This window comes from Talaromyces amestolkiae (genome assembly GCF_001896365.1).
Source record: "Talaromyces amestolkiae strain CIB chromosome Unknown scaffold1.1, whole genome shotgun sequence".
Classification (NCBI taxonomy): domain Eukaryota; kingdom Fungi; phylum Ascomycota; class Eurotiomycetes; order Eurotiales; family Trichocomaceae; genus Talaromyces; species Talaromyces amestolkiae.
Genome location: NW_024468037.1, coordinates 2,345,589 through 2,359,312, shown reverse-complemented (window position 1 = coordinate 2,359,312; position 13,724 = coordinate 2,345,589). Strand labels below are relative to the sequence as shown.

The 13,724-nt window shown below is 48.3% G+C and overlaps 7 protein-coding genes across 7 annotated transcripts; 2 read left to right on the top strand and 5 right to left on the bottom strand.

Moving 5' to 3' along the window:
* Nucleotides 1-283: 283 nt before the first annotated feature.
* Nucleotides 284-2,044, bottom strand: BHQ10_000776 (uncharacterized protein; the record flags this gene model as incomplete). The annotated part of the gene is made up of 2 exons (XM_040880490.1): nucleotides 284-1,832; nucleotides 1,890-2,044. The coding sequence occupies 2 exons, from the start codon at nucleotides 2,042-2,044 to the stop codon at nucleotides 284-286; spliced, it is 1,704 nt and encodes a 567-aa protein (XP_040729281.1).
* Nucleotides 2,045-2,991: 947 nt separating this feature from the next.
* On the top strand, nucleotides 2,992-3,533 carry BHQ10_000775 (uncharacterized protein; the record flags this gene model as incomplete). The annotated part of the gene is made up of 2 exons (XM_040880479.1): nucleotides 2,992-3,240; nucleotides 3,303-3,533. The coding sequence occupies 2 exons, from the start codon at nucleotides 2,992-2,994 to the stop codon at nucleotides 3,531-3,533; spliced, it is 480 nt and encodes a 159-aa protein (XP_040729280.1).
* Nucleotides 3,534-3,976: 443 nt separating this feature from the next.
* Nucleotides 3,977-4,933, bottom strand: BHQ10_000774 (uncharacterized protein; the record flags this gene model as incomplete). The annotated part of the gene is made up of 1 exon (XM_040880468.1): nucleotides 3,977-4,933. The coding sequence occupies one exon, from the start codon at nucleotides 4,931-4,933 to the stop codon at nucleotides 3,977-3,979; it is 957 nt and encodes a 318-aa protein (XP_040729279.1).
* Nucleotides 4,934-5,860: 927 nt separating this feature from the next.
* BHQ10_000773 (uncharacterized protein) lies at nucleotides 5,861-7,616 on the bottom strand (the record flags this gene model as incomplete). Its single annotated transcript, XM_040880457.1, has 5 exons — nucleotides 5,861-6,335; nucleotides 6,387-7,166; nucleotides 7,220-7,367; nucleotides 7,423-7,473; nucleotides 7,532-7,616. 5 exons carry the CDS (start codon nucleotides 7,614-7,616, stop codon nucleotides 5,861-5,863), a joined length of 1,539 nt encoding a protein of 512 aa, XP_040729278.1.
* Nucleotides 7,617-8,728: 1,112 nt separating this feature from the next.
* On the top strand, nucleotides 8,729-9,782 carry BHQ10_000772 (uncharacterized protein; the record flags this gene model as incomplete). The annotated part of the gene is made up of 3 exons (XM_040880446.1): nucleotides 8,729-8,802; nucleotides 8,865-9,122; nucleotides 9,179-9,782. The coding sequence occupies 3 exons, from the start codon at nucleotides 8,729-8,731 to the stop codon at nucleotides 9,780-9,782; spliced, it is 936 nt and encodes a 311-aa protein (XP_040729277.1).
* Nucleotides 9,783-9,890: 108 nt separating this feature from the next.
* Nucleotides 9,891-10,451, bottom strand: BHQ10_000771 (uncharacterized protein; the record flags this gene model as incomplete). Its single annotated transcript, XM_040880435.1, has 2 exons — nucleotides 9,891-10,255; nucleotides 10,319-10,451. 2 exons carry the CDS (start codon nucleotides 10,449-10,451, stop codon nucleotides 9,891-9,893), a joined length of 498 nt encoding a protein of 165 aa, XP_040729276.1.
* A 751-nt stretch (nucleotides 10,452-11,202) lies between these two features.
* On the bottom strand, nucleotides 11,203-13,362 carry BHQ10_000770 (uncharacterized protein; the record flags this gene model as incomplete). Its single annotated transcript, XM_040880424.1, has 1 exon — nucleotides 11,203-13,362. The coding sequence occupies one exon, from the start codon at nucleotides 13,360-13,362 to the stop codon at nucleotides 11,203-11,205; it is 2,160 nt and encodes a 719-aa protein (XP_040729275.1).
* Nucleotides 13,363-13,724: the final 362 nt, after the last annotated feature.

Sequence of the window (13,724 nt, the reverse complement as noted above, 5' to 3'; positions counted from 1 at the left end):
ACGATATTTATGCATCTTCAGCACAATGAGAGCAATTGAATAAAATCCATATTGCATAATGCTTCGAACTCGTACATGAGTTTAGTAACGAATTATCAAAAGAGTCAAGAGGGTATCAATCAGGAAATATGCGACAACGCCACGCTGGCTGGTACATGCAATGCAGAAATACAAGAGACTTGATGAAGATCCAGCTTCAACGAGAACAAAATGGCTGACAAGAATAATAAATAATAAATCGCACAGAAAGGAAAAACGTAAAGAGAGTGAAAACCGTAGAACTTCAACTGGTGATCCGCTTGACCCACAAACTGCTCTGCTCGAACTCAGACACATTGTTCAGATTCTTATAGAGCCGTACAAGCTTTAGGCCAATCTCGTGATCCTCCTTTCCTATATCGTCAAGTTCACTTTTCAAAGAGCTGACAGTCTTCTTGACTTCGTCGCGAGTGGCCATGTCGTATGCGACTGAACTAGGCTGAATGACCTCAGTCAGCTCATGAAGCATTGTCTTGATACTCTCTTTGCGCAATGAAAGCTGTCTACGCCGACCTTCCAAACTGTCAACGCGGCGTTGCGCTTGCTCTTCAGGAGACAAGTTCTTGATGTCAACTTCTGGTGTATCAGCAGAAACAGGCTTCCGTTTCATGCTTATGATGGATGCTGCAGAACTTGGAATGGGTCGTCTTCTCGTCATAATAGGCGAGTATTCCAAAGAAGGCATAGGTGGGACGTCGGCGTGACTGCTGCCTGGAGGCGTAGTCGCAGCCTCAGTGGGCGCATACGTCGAAGCACTGAAACGGCTTCTCGGCTCTTGAGGAAGACTCAGATCGTGGAACATGTCGGAGATATTGGACTCGTTTGGTGCGTCGAGCGTAGGTGTGTTTGCTCTACTTCCAGAGAATTGGCGTACATCGTGAGGAGTAGCCGGATCGATGCCAGGAACATCGATTACGGGACTGGCCTTGCGGCTCACAGTCGATTCGACTTTTCGTTCTGGTTCTTTTGGCGAATCCTTCTTATCTGGTGACGCATTCCTAGATCGCAATCTGAACTGACTCGTTTTGCTTCGAAGCTTTTCTTCTGGTGGAGGGCCAGCGGTAATAGTCGTGATCGTGTAAGTATCAGAGCTGGAGTTCAAATATTCGCGCGTTGGGTCCTCTGTGACACGTTGCGCATGTACATGCTTTTTGCCGTGTTTCACGGTACTTTTCGTATCAATTGGTGGGACAAGAGCGAAGCGCCCACTAGCACCTTTCCATTGCTCACGAGGTTGTTTGGCATCGCGCTGTTTGTGTTCACGCGTTTTGGTAAACATTTGCAGCTTTTCTTTTCCGGCACTGAATAGACGGGTAGCTTCTTTGCTTCGAGCGTCGGCAATCCCGACTGGCGGGCTTGCACTTCGTGGTTTTGGAGATGTAGTATTTCGCGATGTGGTAGGCTTGTTTGATGGGCCTTCGAAACCTTCAGTATTGGTTCGCTTGGCTTGAAGACTGGATGATTGATCTGCAACGTTTACAGGTATATCATTGGTGATGTTTCTGCGAGGAACTGGCAATTGACTTGCTCTATGTTTGGGCATTTCAGGGAAGAAATGTTTGTCGTCATCGATGGGTGAGACGTCTGAGTGAGCCTGTGCGCTGGGCAGATCAACAGGAGTGTCAGGAGGAGATATTTCAGGCTCCTGCTGTTGTTCTGCATATCTGGAGTACTCTGCGTAGTCGCGTGTTGGTGAAATAGGCATGTTCCCATCCGTGAATCGCACCCCGCTATCGTCGCGCGAGTAAATAGAAGAAGTCACGCGATCATTGCTGGGAGACTGCGTAGATTCTCTAGGCAATAATTTTCAGCTTACGGTACGAATCAAAGATCCGAGTACGTTCACTTACCTCGGCAGAGCTGGCAAGTCTTTCAACATGCTCCGAGACGGGAGAGGATTGCCAGATGTTGTCTGCAGCACAGGCTGACCTTTTGGGCTTTCGACAGATGCATGCCCGCCAATATGGCGAGCATGATCGCGGTTTTTGTTGATCCTCGACCACATCTTGTTGGTCACAACATGAGCTGAATCGAGGGGCCTTCAAAGTATTCAAGGAGTACGGTTGAAGATCAGGTCAGAGGATAATAGGAAACGGCTATTTAAGATGTGAAAGAAAGAAGGAGACCGCGTAGACAAGAAGGCTAAATAAAACGAGGACAATGAGAACAAAGATTGTGCTATCAGGTCGAAACACACCGCACGCGCGCAAATTCAAAGACCAGGCACAATGAGGGGCGTCTTGTAAACTATGTACAACAATAGCCGACCAGATGCGGTGTCTGGAGTGTGACTGTACAGAGGGTCCAGACGTGCACCCTGACTGAGAGAAGAGAAGAGAAAAGATGAAGCTGACAGAGAAGAAGAAGAAGTTGAGGGGCGTAGTTTGATTGCAGGCTGCCCTTAAACTAAATGACGTTTCATGTTTCCAAGAATAGCCCGCCCGCCGTTGGGCCCTAACCCTAACCCTGGTCCCAAAACGCAACATATAATTCCATTGGCTCTGTTCAGATGCACTCACTTTTGATATTAAATACCATTCTCCGCTTATTTATATATGTAACAAACTATTGATAGTACCGCTGATTGTTGCGCGCGATATTTATACCCGCTCAAAGCGGCTAGCGGGGATCGTCAAAGAACATGACGGAAGCCATACTAATCGTACGAGTGAGCTATCGGAGTAAAAAGGCCCCCAACCGGGGCCGTACTTTATATGCGATCGCCCCGTCGGCTATCTCTGCTGCTCTCATCACCATCAACGACATTTAAATATCAGCTCTGTCTCTTATTTGAATATCAGAAATCATGGACTCCGGTATGATCCCCATCTCGCTGATATATAGCTTTGGACTTACCATCTAGATTCCGCAGACATTCCAGCCGAGGTGTAAGTACCCGTCAACACGCCGTTCAATCGTTACATATCCAGAACCCACATTGAAACCGGCATCATGGCTCACAGGCAAACCCTCGCCACGCCAATCAACCTCATCCTCGCATCCGTCTTCATCGTCGTCGTTTACCTTCAGTTCCGCCCCAAGAAGCCCGTGACACTGCCCAAAGCCCCAGCGCCCGTCGTCTTCCGCACTTTCACCCCATCGACGTTGTTGCCATTCAACGGCAATGATGGCGCACCGGTCTATCTAGCTGTGCGCGGTAGAGTGTTTGATGTCACTCCGGGACGACACTTTTACGGGCCGGTATGATTATTCCATCTTGCACCGAACAGCGAAGCGTATAGGTACTGATGATGGTGACGCAGGGCGGAGCATACGAGAACTTTGCCGGCCGCGACGCTACTCGCGGTCTCGCATGCCAGAGCTTTGACGAGTCGATGCTCACCCAGGATCTCAAGGGTCCGCTCGACGATCTCAGCGGTCTCGACGAAGAGCAATTGGAGAACTTGCAGGGTTGGGAAGAGCGGTTCTTGGAGAAGTATCTGATTGTTGGGAAGCTTGTTGCGGAGGGCGATCCTGAGGCGCCAAAGGCTTAGGAAGTGAAGCATTACTTGCAAAGCTTGTGAGAGCTTTGCGGTGATGTACTCAATTGATGCGATCTCTACGACTAACTGACAAACGACCCTTTCAAAGAGACTCGGCTCTCTTTCTTGCACTGCTTTACGTGCGCATTTTTTGGTGTTTCTCGATTTCCTCAAAACTTAAAATATGGATGAAGGTATACAAACTGCAGACATACGTGCTTAATGTTTATATGTTATGATTGGATCGGTGTATCGTTCAAAAATCTGACTATTTTTGCTCTATGCTGCCTCCTGCTTGCCAATTTTGTGATATCTTACATGGTAGAGACGAATCAAATCTACCCTTTCACTAAAATCCCTCGGCCCCTCCCGTTACTCGTTCTCAAAAAGCAGCACAAAGACTTTGATATCCAGGGTCCTCCTCGGAAGGCATTGACGTTACTAATTTTGACAGACTACCTCCATTGACTGATAGGCTTCAGCCCTTTAATGTGATCGGTAGCCCTGGTATGCTCCAGAACCCTCAAAACCTGCTCAGACGGCACAAGGATCCGTAACTGGATAGCCAACGACCAAATAAGCGGCACAGCAAGCTCATCCTCCTTCCCATCAGGTCGCGACTGCCACACGCTCATCACATACAGAAAGATCATGGCCGAGACGTCGGTGCATGGCTCACAAAGCAGAAAACTCCAGTTGATCTCATTGCTGATATGGGGGCACACCTCGTCCATTTGCAATCGGAAGAAGTTCATGTCGCGATTGCACATGCGGTTGAAAAGGGGCCAGAAGTTGTGCGCTATTATGGCTGATTTTATGATTTTGTTGTGCTCGTTGGTCTCCATCTGGTTTACTTCCTTGAGCTTGTTTGTGGTGGATCTGACGACGTCGGCTGTTGATGTGTCGGTGATGGTGGCAGTAGACGCGTTGATGCGATTGATGCCTGCCACCAGGGCAGCGTCGTATTCTTCATCTAACTCATACTCCCCATCCTGCTCGCTGTTGTATGCTTCATCCTCATCTTGTCGTCTGAAGTCACACGGCAACGCGAGACTAGGCATCGCAGGCCTCTCCTCCTCAATATAGTCATACATCCTAACAACTCGCAAATACCAGTTCTTCAACACCTTCTTTTTGATCTTCCCCTCTATGCCCACCCACTTCAGCATTGTCTCCATGGCGGATATATCCTGAAACACGCGAACGCCAAGTGCATATCTGGCATTGTGGATGTCGATGGCTTGCTCGATCTCAAGGTAGAATTTGATGTCTGGAACACCAGGTTGGAGCCAAAATTGGACGTTTGTGATATCAATGTCGTGCAACCAACCTGGCTGGATGTGGTCGTAAGGGGGTTTCTCTGGGTAGCGTGGATAGTGGATTTCCCCTATGGGAAGGACTGAGTAGGTCATGGTTGGGTATTATTTGGCGTTAGTCCCACGATCTGTAGCATGAGACTTTTTGTTGTCGTGTTATCGTCAAAGGAAGGGATGCACAAACTCTTGCAGCTATTGTATCGTTGTTATCGGGGACTCCCAGACAGCAAGAAAGAAGAAATAGAGATATTGAGAACTACATGTCCTGAAAGTGCCCAGGTTGTCAAGATCTGTGCTATTTCTTTTCTAAGCAGTATGCTAAGCGAGCAAGCAAACGAAGACTGTTTCTTCCATCCTTCTATTCAAGAATCATGCGCCCAGTTGAATTTTAATGGCCCAGCCTATGATCAAGCTCACAATAGATATCAAGCACAGGGAGTTACCATGCAAGTCTTGGTTTACACGACAAGCAGGCTTTGCTATATAGAAAGGACACCCTGAAAACATATCTACTGATATAAACTAGTCAGAATCTTCCGTCAATATGGAGGCAATTGGACAATCTAAGTCCAGAGTCTTTGACTGCCTGGACGTTGTTAATATTGCACGCCCTGCTCCTAGTCCCGAAAGGGGAACTGTGCAGTATAGCCCTAAACAAACAACACCAGGCATAACTGCCACTTTAACGAAGAGCTGTTAAATTCATTAATCGCATTTGTGATAAGTGATAGGAAATTTAAAGGAATAATCTTCTGTATAGGTAAGATTCATTATTTTGTTTACCTAAATAAAAATTTGACTAGACTAAAGTAGCGAGTAAAACAGCCTTGAATAGAAGAAATGAAGAAAAAAATCTCAACGCCGAAAAGATAAAACTCCCAGGTCATACTATATTCGTGAGTTGGTCATTTCGATAATCCATATTCTGGTGGTTGTCCATCATCCATCACTCCACCACCGTAGTTCGATTGCTGATATGTTGCTTAGGTGGGTATCGTTTATAAGTGGCAAACCCTCAACGGCTTACAATTCCTCTCGTATCTTTTGAGTAGCTTCTGCTGCCTTTGACTTGGCAGACTCAGCGGCATCCTGACCTTGGGCGCGGCCTACGGCAGCACCAAATTTCAACTGATCAAGCAGCCACCCAGCGCCCTGTTGAATGCGAGCAAAGATTGTCTGAGTCGGGGTGCTGGTGCCATAGCGGAAGTACTGAGCATTACGACGGACGGCGGCACGGAATTCATTAATATGAGAACCCTGATATGTGGGAATACCGTATGAGTCGAGGTAGCTCTTCAAATCAGACTCGGACCATTCGTCAAAAGTATCTTTCTTAGCTGCGGCGGTGGCCTGAGCAAGGTACGAAGTAGCGGAAGCATAGTGAGTGCCTCCAGACTTGGATGCCTTTGCGTATTGTTCTTGAGCTTGCTTGAGAAGTTCCTCGCGCGTGGCATCGGCTTTCTTTGCGTATTTGTTGTTCACAGACGACAAATATTTCCTGTTTCTATATTAGCCAGATTGACTTCTTAACATAGATACAGATACTCACTTTAAGTTATCAATGGTCCAGGTATCAAATGTCCAGGCGCTGTAACCAGTAGCAGCCTTGTGCTTGTGGAGTCGGACCTTGGCAAGCAGCTCATCGCGCTTCGAGTGCTGAGGCACAGGAACGCCACGTGCATCCAAAAATGCCTTTAATCGAGAGTCAGACCATTGTGCTGCTGCTGCATCAAATGCGTCTTCAGCCTTGAGCTGCGCATCTTCAGTTGCTTGTGCATACTCATTCCCGGCCTTGGAAGTAGCAGCACCGTATGCGCTAGCGGCAGATGCAGAAATTGACGAGGCTTGGTTAGTGAGGTATTTTCGGTTCTTGCGAGCCAAGGCGATGAGCTCATTGCGCTTCGAACCTTGAGGTACCTTGACACCATGCTCATCGAGGAACTTCTTCAAATTAGAGTCAGACCAGGCGTCAAAGAGAGCTTCACTGAGGGTTTGCTCAGTAGCAGCTGCGGAGGCCGAAAGTGAAGCAGCAGATTGCTGAGCAGCGAGGCTAGCAAGGCGAGACTGGCGTCGAACAGCTGCAATAAGACGGTCACGAGTAGTAGGTTGCGGAACAGGCCATCCACGGGCGTCAAGCCATTCCTTGAGATCCGAATCACTCCATTCTGAGTACAACCAGTTTCCGGGATAGGCAGCAGTCTCGCCAAGCTTCTTTGCGACAGTCTCGTAGTTCTCACGCGCGGCGCGGAGGAGTGTGTCACGCTTACGTGGCTGAGGGGCTGGGATACTGTGACGATCAAGGAAAGCTTTCAGACGAGATTCAGTCCAGCTGGATAAATTAGCTAAGTGGAAATTAAAATGTAAAAAGTAATGCAAACTCACCTATCAAAAATCCATTCCTTGACATTGCTTAAGTGGTCTGAAGCCGTGTCAGAGACGTCGGCAATAGGCGCCTGTACCTTGGCATTCCAGTTGTTTTTGACCAACTTCTCCAAGTCTTTGCGGTCGGCAGGTGTTGGGAAGGGGATGTCTGGACTTAGATTAGTGGTTGCACATCAATAATCTGGGGTGGCATCTTCACTTACCATGGTCGGCGAGCCATCTCTCAAGCTCAGTCTCATGCCAGCTATTGTACACTGCAGCAACACATCGGTTAGTCTTCTCATTCCAAAGGTCAGCGACCGCAGCACATACCAGACCTACTGAACCAGTTGCTAGCACCGACAGCTTCAGAAGTAGCTAGCACGACCAAGAGGCCGGTAGCCCAGCGGAATCTCATTGTTCACGTGTTCGCTTTCTGTACCTTGGTGTTATGTTGCTATGGTAGAAAGCTCGCGCGTTAAGTGACGTCAATGTCAGCTAGAAGCTCGCGAGGTCAGTGAAATGATCCGGTAGTTGAAATAAATGAAATGATCGAAATTATGATAGACTAAACACACCTGTACAGTTTTAATTTATGAAGAGTGAAATCAGAGGTGAGCATGAACGAGGACAAACCGTGGGGAGAATATTTAAAGGAAGCCAGGGATGATGAGCAGTGAGTGACGTATTGGCGGGAAGCTGAGCTGCCACACAAAACTGGGGGGGAAGCATACCACGTCATACCACAATACACATACAACCACCCCATATCAAGACTCATGCATTACTGTAACAATACGCACGATACATCCAGATCAGATTCTTGGCAGCATTCGCCTGGAATCTCGCAATGACGCGAGCTCAATGACGCATCCTGCTCCTTGGTGGTCAGTACGTACTACTATGTAGTATGTATACAGTTCCACTAGGGATGCCTAACGTGTGCGTCTAGCCCCTTCTTTTTCGCTCTACTAATATACCCAGCGTCGATTCTCACTCAGTTCACGGTCTTCTCTAGATCTATATTCTTTCCTACCTAGTAATTGACCCAAATATCTCGATGAAATTGTTTCACATGATATAGATAGATATGCCATGAGACAGGCCGTAAATCCTCCGATCCAAACCAAAACATCCCAGACAATCAGGTTGCCTAAACGGGAACTGTATTTCCTAATCGGGAAGCAAAACAAGGCACGGATTGACCTTCTACTCGCAGGAACATCTACACCTCTCTGATAGACAAGGTAACTATAAGTTGGATATATCGATTTTAATAGGTTAATCCATCGCTGTTCGACAGTGTATACGCGACCATTTTACAACTGAGTCTGCACTAGCCAATCAGCAAGCCACAGCACGGTGGAGCCGAGGTGGTCAGGCGGCAGCTCCAGCCTTCTTATCTGTTTATCGGCCAACCTTGGGAGCTGCCTCGACATCTCTCAACTACCATTTCGTCTATATAACAAAATCTATCTCTGCTTCATATAAGTGGAAGTGCCTGTGGAGATAGGCATACAGCTTGCAAACATGGGCTCCGTCTCCCCGCAATGCCAGGACCTTGAGCTCCCTCACGGCGTCAGCTTCAACTTCATCTTATCACTGTACGTCACCCACCTATGAGCTCCTGCTTTCCATACTAACAACTCTGCTCTATCTACAACAGTCTCATCCTCGTCGGAATCCTCGTATCCTACCTCCCCCAACATATCCGCATCATCCAGCTAAAAAGCTCATTCGGCTTGTCGCCATACTTTGTCCTCCTCGGCACGACGTCGGGAACTGCCGCATTCGCGAACATACTAGTTCTCCCTCGGAGCGCACGCGACGTAGCCTGCTGCCGAGAGATTTCGGGCGTGTCGTGTTTTGCGGGGTTGTTGGGCATATTCCAGGTTGGGGTGCAGTGTTTGTCGTTTTATGTCATGTCAGTCATGCATCTGGGGCATGGTTGTGGTCATCACTAACGAGGATTTTGTGTAGTCTCCTCCTGTTTTTGATCTATTTCCCCCGAGCGACTTCCTTGGTCAATCCCACAACATCTGCCGAAACAGAAAATGAGTCCCATGGCAATGAGAATGTTGAGAACGACGAAAAACAACCGAGCTATAGCACAGCCGTCATTGTCTCCATCACTTGTCTCGCCCACGCAGTGATAGTACTTATCGTCTCCCTCGTGGTGGCTATCAAACATCCGTCCAATCTACAAACATGGGCCAACGTACTAGGAATCATGTCCGCTGTTTTAGCATCCATTCAATACTTCCCTCAAATCTGGACGACGTTCCGCCTGCAAAAGGTCGGTAGTCTGAGTATCCCTATGATGTGTATCCAGACACCCGGCAGTCTAGTCTGGGCCGCTAGTCTGGCGCAAAGACTGGGTGCCGAGGGCTGGAGTGCGTGGGGGGTATATGTGATTACTGCTTTGTTGCAAGGGACACTTCTCGTGATGGGCATCTACTTTGAATATCTGGGACAGAAGGATGTCATTGAACATCCGTTTATGGCTGACGAGACGCCAGCCGCGAATGCGGAGCAGGATCAGCAGGCAACGGAGAATACGCCATTGTTATCAGAGCAGCGATGATGAGTTGTGTATTCGTTAACCGATCAATTAACATAAATAGCATATATATATATATATAAGCACAATCAATTTACTATAATTCATACATCCCACCAAGCGCAGGCCCAACTATCGCTGCGCCCTCCCACCACCTTGCTCCTCCGTCAAACTCTCCCCATTCCCCTTCCAGAACCCTTTATTAACTTTCCCTTCATCCCCAATCTGATTGTACGCCTTATCGTGCCTCTGTTCCATCTCACGATTGTGCCGTTTTACGTCCTCCGGCACATCGTCTCGAACATTGCCCTGTTCGTCGACATTTGGCGATTCGCGACCCGAGCTAAGGGTTGGTCGTGCTTTGTTGGACGGTTGCTTTTTCTGGTAGAGGTCTTCATGTTTTGCTTGCTCTTGCTCTTGCTCTTGTTTCTCTGATTGTTTCTTCGAGGAAGGGTTGGATTCGGCTGAGTCTTTGCTTACGTCTGGTGGTGGAGGGCCTGTGTTTATATTAGATATGGGACTCAAATAAATAGCTAACTGGTGAATGGGTGCAGACGAACCAGGATGCTCCAAGTCGCGACTTTTGCGAGACGCGGGTCGGTCTCCCTGAGGATTGTCGTCGCCGCCGTATGATTGATGGCTGTATCGCTTGATCGTTGATGGATACCTAAGTGTTTGGTTTGCGATTGGCATTCTACCTCTGAGCAGTGATGGACACATCGGCTTCACGGTCGTTGACCGTGATATGCGGAGGATTGACTGCATTTCGAATATATCTAGGAAGTGAGCTGAGATTGAGTTATGATATTGAATGTCACGGAGTCGATAATCAAGACAAAAATTGATAATCATGGATGATTGCGAGCAAGAATAATTTAATCAGTCTCAAATAGTTGGATTATCAACACGTAGCAGCACAGGGGAGAACAAGATCCAAGAGTCGCCATCTAATCTTGGAGATGACGTCGAAGCTGGTCATCTACCGCGAGTGATCATCTACATGAGAACCACAATTTTATCGCTAAGCCTGCAGAGAGATCAGGGACATTCGGACAATTTGAAGATCAATTAAGTAGAGTTAAAAAGTAACAAGATGTAGTTACCCAAAGCTATGCTTGATCGGTAAAGTTCGAACAGATAACACCAAAACGCAATAAAAAATGTGTTCCCAAATACCCGGCCATCCCTAGAGCCTTGGTGCTCTTCTCAAAAGTCAAAATAATTATTATCAACGCCACCCTCACATAAGAAGAAAACCAAAGGAATGATAAATCAATCGCTCAACATAATTGCTAATAAACCAACACAAAACTCCAACCCATGTTTTGAGATGTACACCAGAAAGATTTGCTGTCATAAACGACAATCGTATCACGTCAGGAAGATGATAGGAAAACTCGGAAAACGCCAGGAAATGATATGCAGATCGATGCAACACGTATGATCAGGTCATCCACTCGCAATAGCACGGGACAGGGCCGCCATGCTCACCCGTCGGGACCGTTTCGTTGATGTTGAAACGCTGACCCACGATCGGAGTAATGCTGTTGTCTGGGTTGACCTGCATCTGCTGGCAATATGCTTGTGGCGCAGTGGGATTCACCCGGTTTTCCTTGATCTTAACCTTCCTAGGATAATTACCGGTAATGCTATCACGAAGTAATAGATCTAGATCTCGCTTCTGAGATCCCGACGTAGGGGATGGAGCCGTTGTGATCGAGGCAGGCTGTGTGGTTGAACTTGTGGTCGAAGTTGTTCCGGAACCCGTGGCGTCCTGGGTTTGATTTATATAAATGAATGTCTCGAATTGTGTCTGGTTCCACCAACAAAACCAAGGCTTCGGGTAGTTTGTATTTTGATTTTGCCCATTGACAAATCCGCTGGTGTCCCTTTCATCGAGTGAGCGTTTCGACTGCATATCTTGAGAGTCTTGAACTATAACGAGTTTGTTGAACATTGTTTGGAAAAAAAGCGCAGGCCCTAACTGGGGGTCTTCCTTGTCGATCATGATATTGAGTTGTTGCTGAAGGGGGTTGATGTCGTAAGGGAGCTGGGCGCCATAGTTAAAATGACCATCTTGAATGCTAGGTTGCTGGACAGTAAGGCTACTAGACATGAAGGAGGATCCTTGAATGTCAATAGGAAGCGGGTCCATGATCTGGCAATTCCAGGATTGCTGCTTAGACGTGCTAACACAGAATTTGGACACATTGGTGACTGTCCAAGGAACCTGATAATTACCCGTCGGAAGAGCAGCGATACCTGTGGGCGTGGACGTATAAGGTGAAACATCGGATGTGTAAGTCACGGTAACCACACTCGCCGGATGCGAGGAATGCTTAGCAGCTGCGAGCTGTGCCCGATGTTCGGCCGCCCTTTCACCTAGTACACCACCGATGACACCACCCAAGAGTGCACAAATCACCATGGTCATACTCGACATTACCACAAGCCAGATCGGCGCGCCGCAGCATTTCCGTTGACCTTTTTGACGTAATTTCTCCTCTAGCGGCACGGGCGCTACTAAAGTTGATGAACGGCCAGATGACGTGGTTGGTGACCGTAATGGTTCTGAAGAGTCGACATTGATCAAGGTCCCAGATCCTGAAGAGGAATCTGACCTGGTATGTGGCTCGTCTTGATATCGTTCCCATCGTCCTCTTATGTCACTGGCTATGCTGGCAGGACCCCTGCCCATTGTTGGCCGGATTACGCCATCGGGATAGCGCGAATATGGTGGGAGTTGTTCGAGATGACCGTCTGGGCCTATGATGTCCCCAACCTCATCTGCTTGTGTCGTAGCTCCTTGAGGCTGTATTCCACGAGGAGGGAAGCCAACTGGGATTGGCTGATCCCCTAAATCTTCTTCATAGTCGATATTTTGCGGATACATCCCGTACGGGTGTTGTGGCCCGGTTGGCCCTCTCAGTGGGCTGTCGGCGTGTCGTATTGTCGATACTGTGGCAACACTAGGCGATCGACCGACACCAACTTGCGGGTACATTGCATACGGATGACTAGGACCAGTCGTCGCGCCACGATATGGACTCATCGCCCGTGGCACTGCAGTATATCCTGACCGCGTCGAGGTAGTCGAAACCGTAGACTGTCGATTTAATGCAGTTATGCCCTTTCGAATACTCGAAGGCCGAGCGCTCTCGGCAAATGACGGATTTGGTTGGTCCGCAAAAGGATTAAGGTCCTCAATCGAGGCAGAGGATGCATGGGACTGACGACTGACAGTCCTACCTAGTGTTAAAGACTCATCCTGCTGATGGACAGAAGCCAGCGACCGGCGATTCGGCTGCTGATCCAACAGGTTCACTCGTGTGCTATTTTCGGCCACTGGCTTAGGTGTATCGCAACGTCGTGGTTCAACGGTAGAGGTTGAGTCAAAGGAAGAAAAGGAATGGTTTCGTTGATGGTTGGAAAAGAGAGGTGCGTCAATTGAGTCGATCGAGTAGTCGTCTGAGAACACATTGGGATGTGACGGTTGTCGAGCATGGGAGGGACGGAATAGCGAGCCATCAGCGGGCACAAGATCCGACATCTGAGGCAGAGTGCTGTCTATACTATCACGAGGCGCTTCATTGTGCCGAACCATGGCGATTTGCGAGCCCCGACGGGGGGCTCTCGGGCTGTTGGGATCCTTTCCCGGTGGCTTTCAGTGTCGCGGCAGTGCCAGCCAACCGCGTGAACACTTGATGTCTGACAAGCGACGATTCTGTCGGTGTCGAATATTAAATTGTAAAGAGAGGCGGAAAGGTAGGTATGGCGGATGGAGGAGGAGACGGTCGTAGTCGTCGTACGGTCGGCAGGGAGGAGTCTGAAATGGGTGGAGTGAAGGATTTGTTACGTTGGAACTTGGCTGAGTCTGAGACTCAACGCTGGGTAGGAGAGACGGGGCCAGACATCACGTGATGGATGGCTGAGTTGCCGGGCTAGTTTCATTCGGGCTGGCGTCTT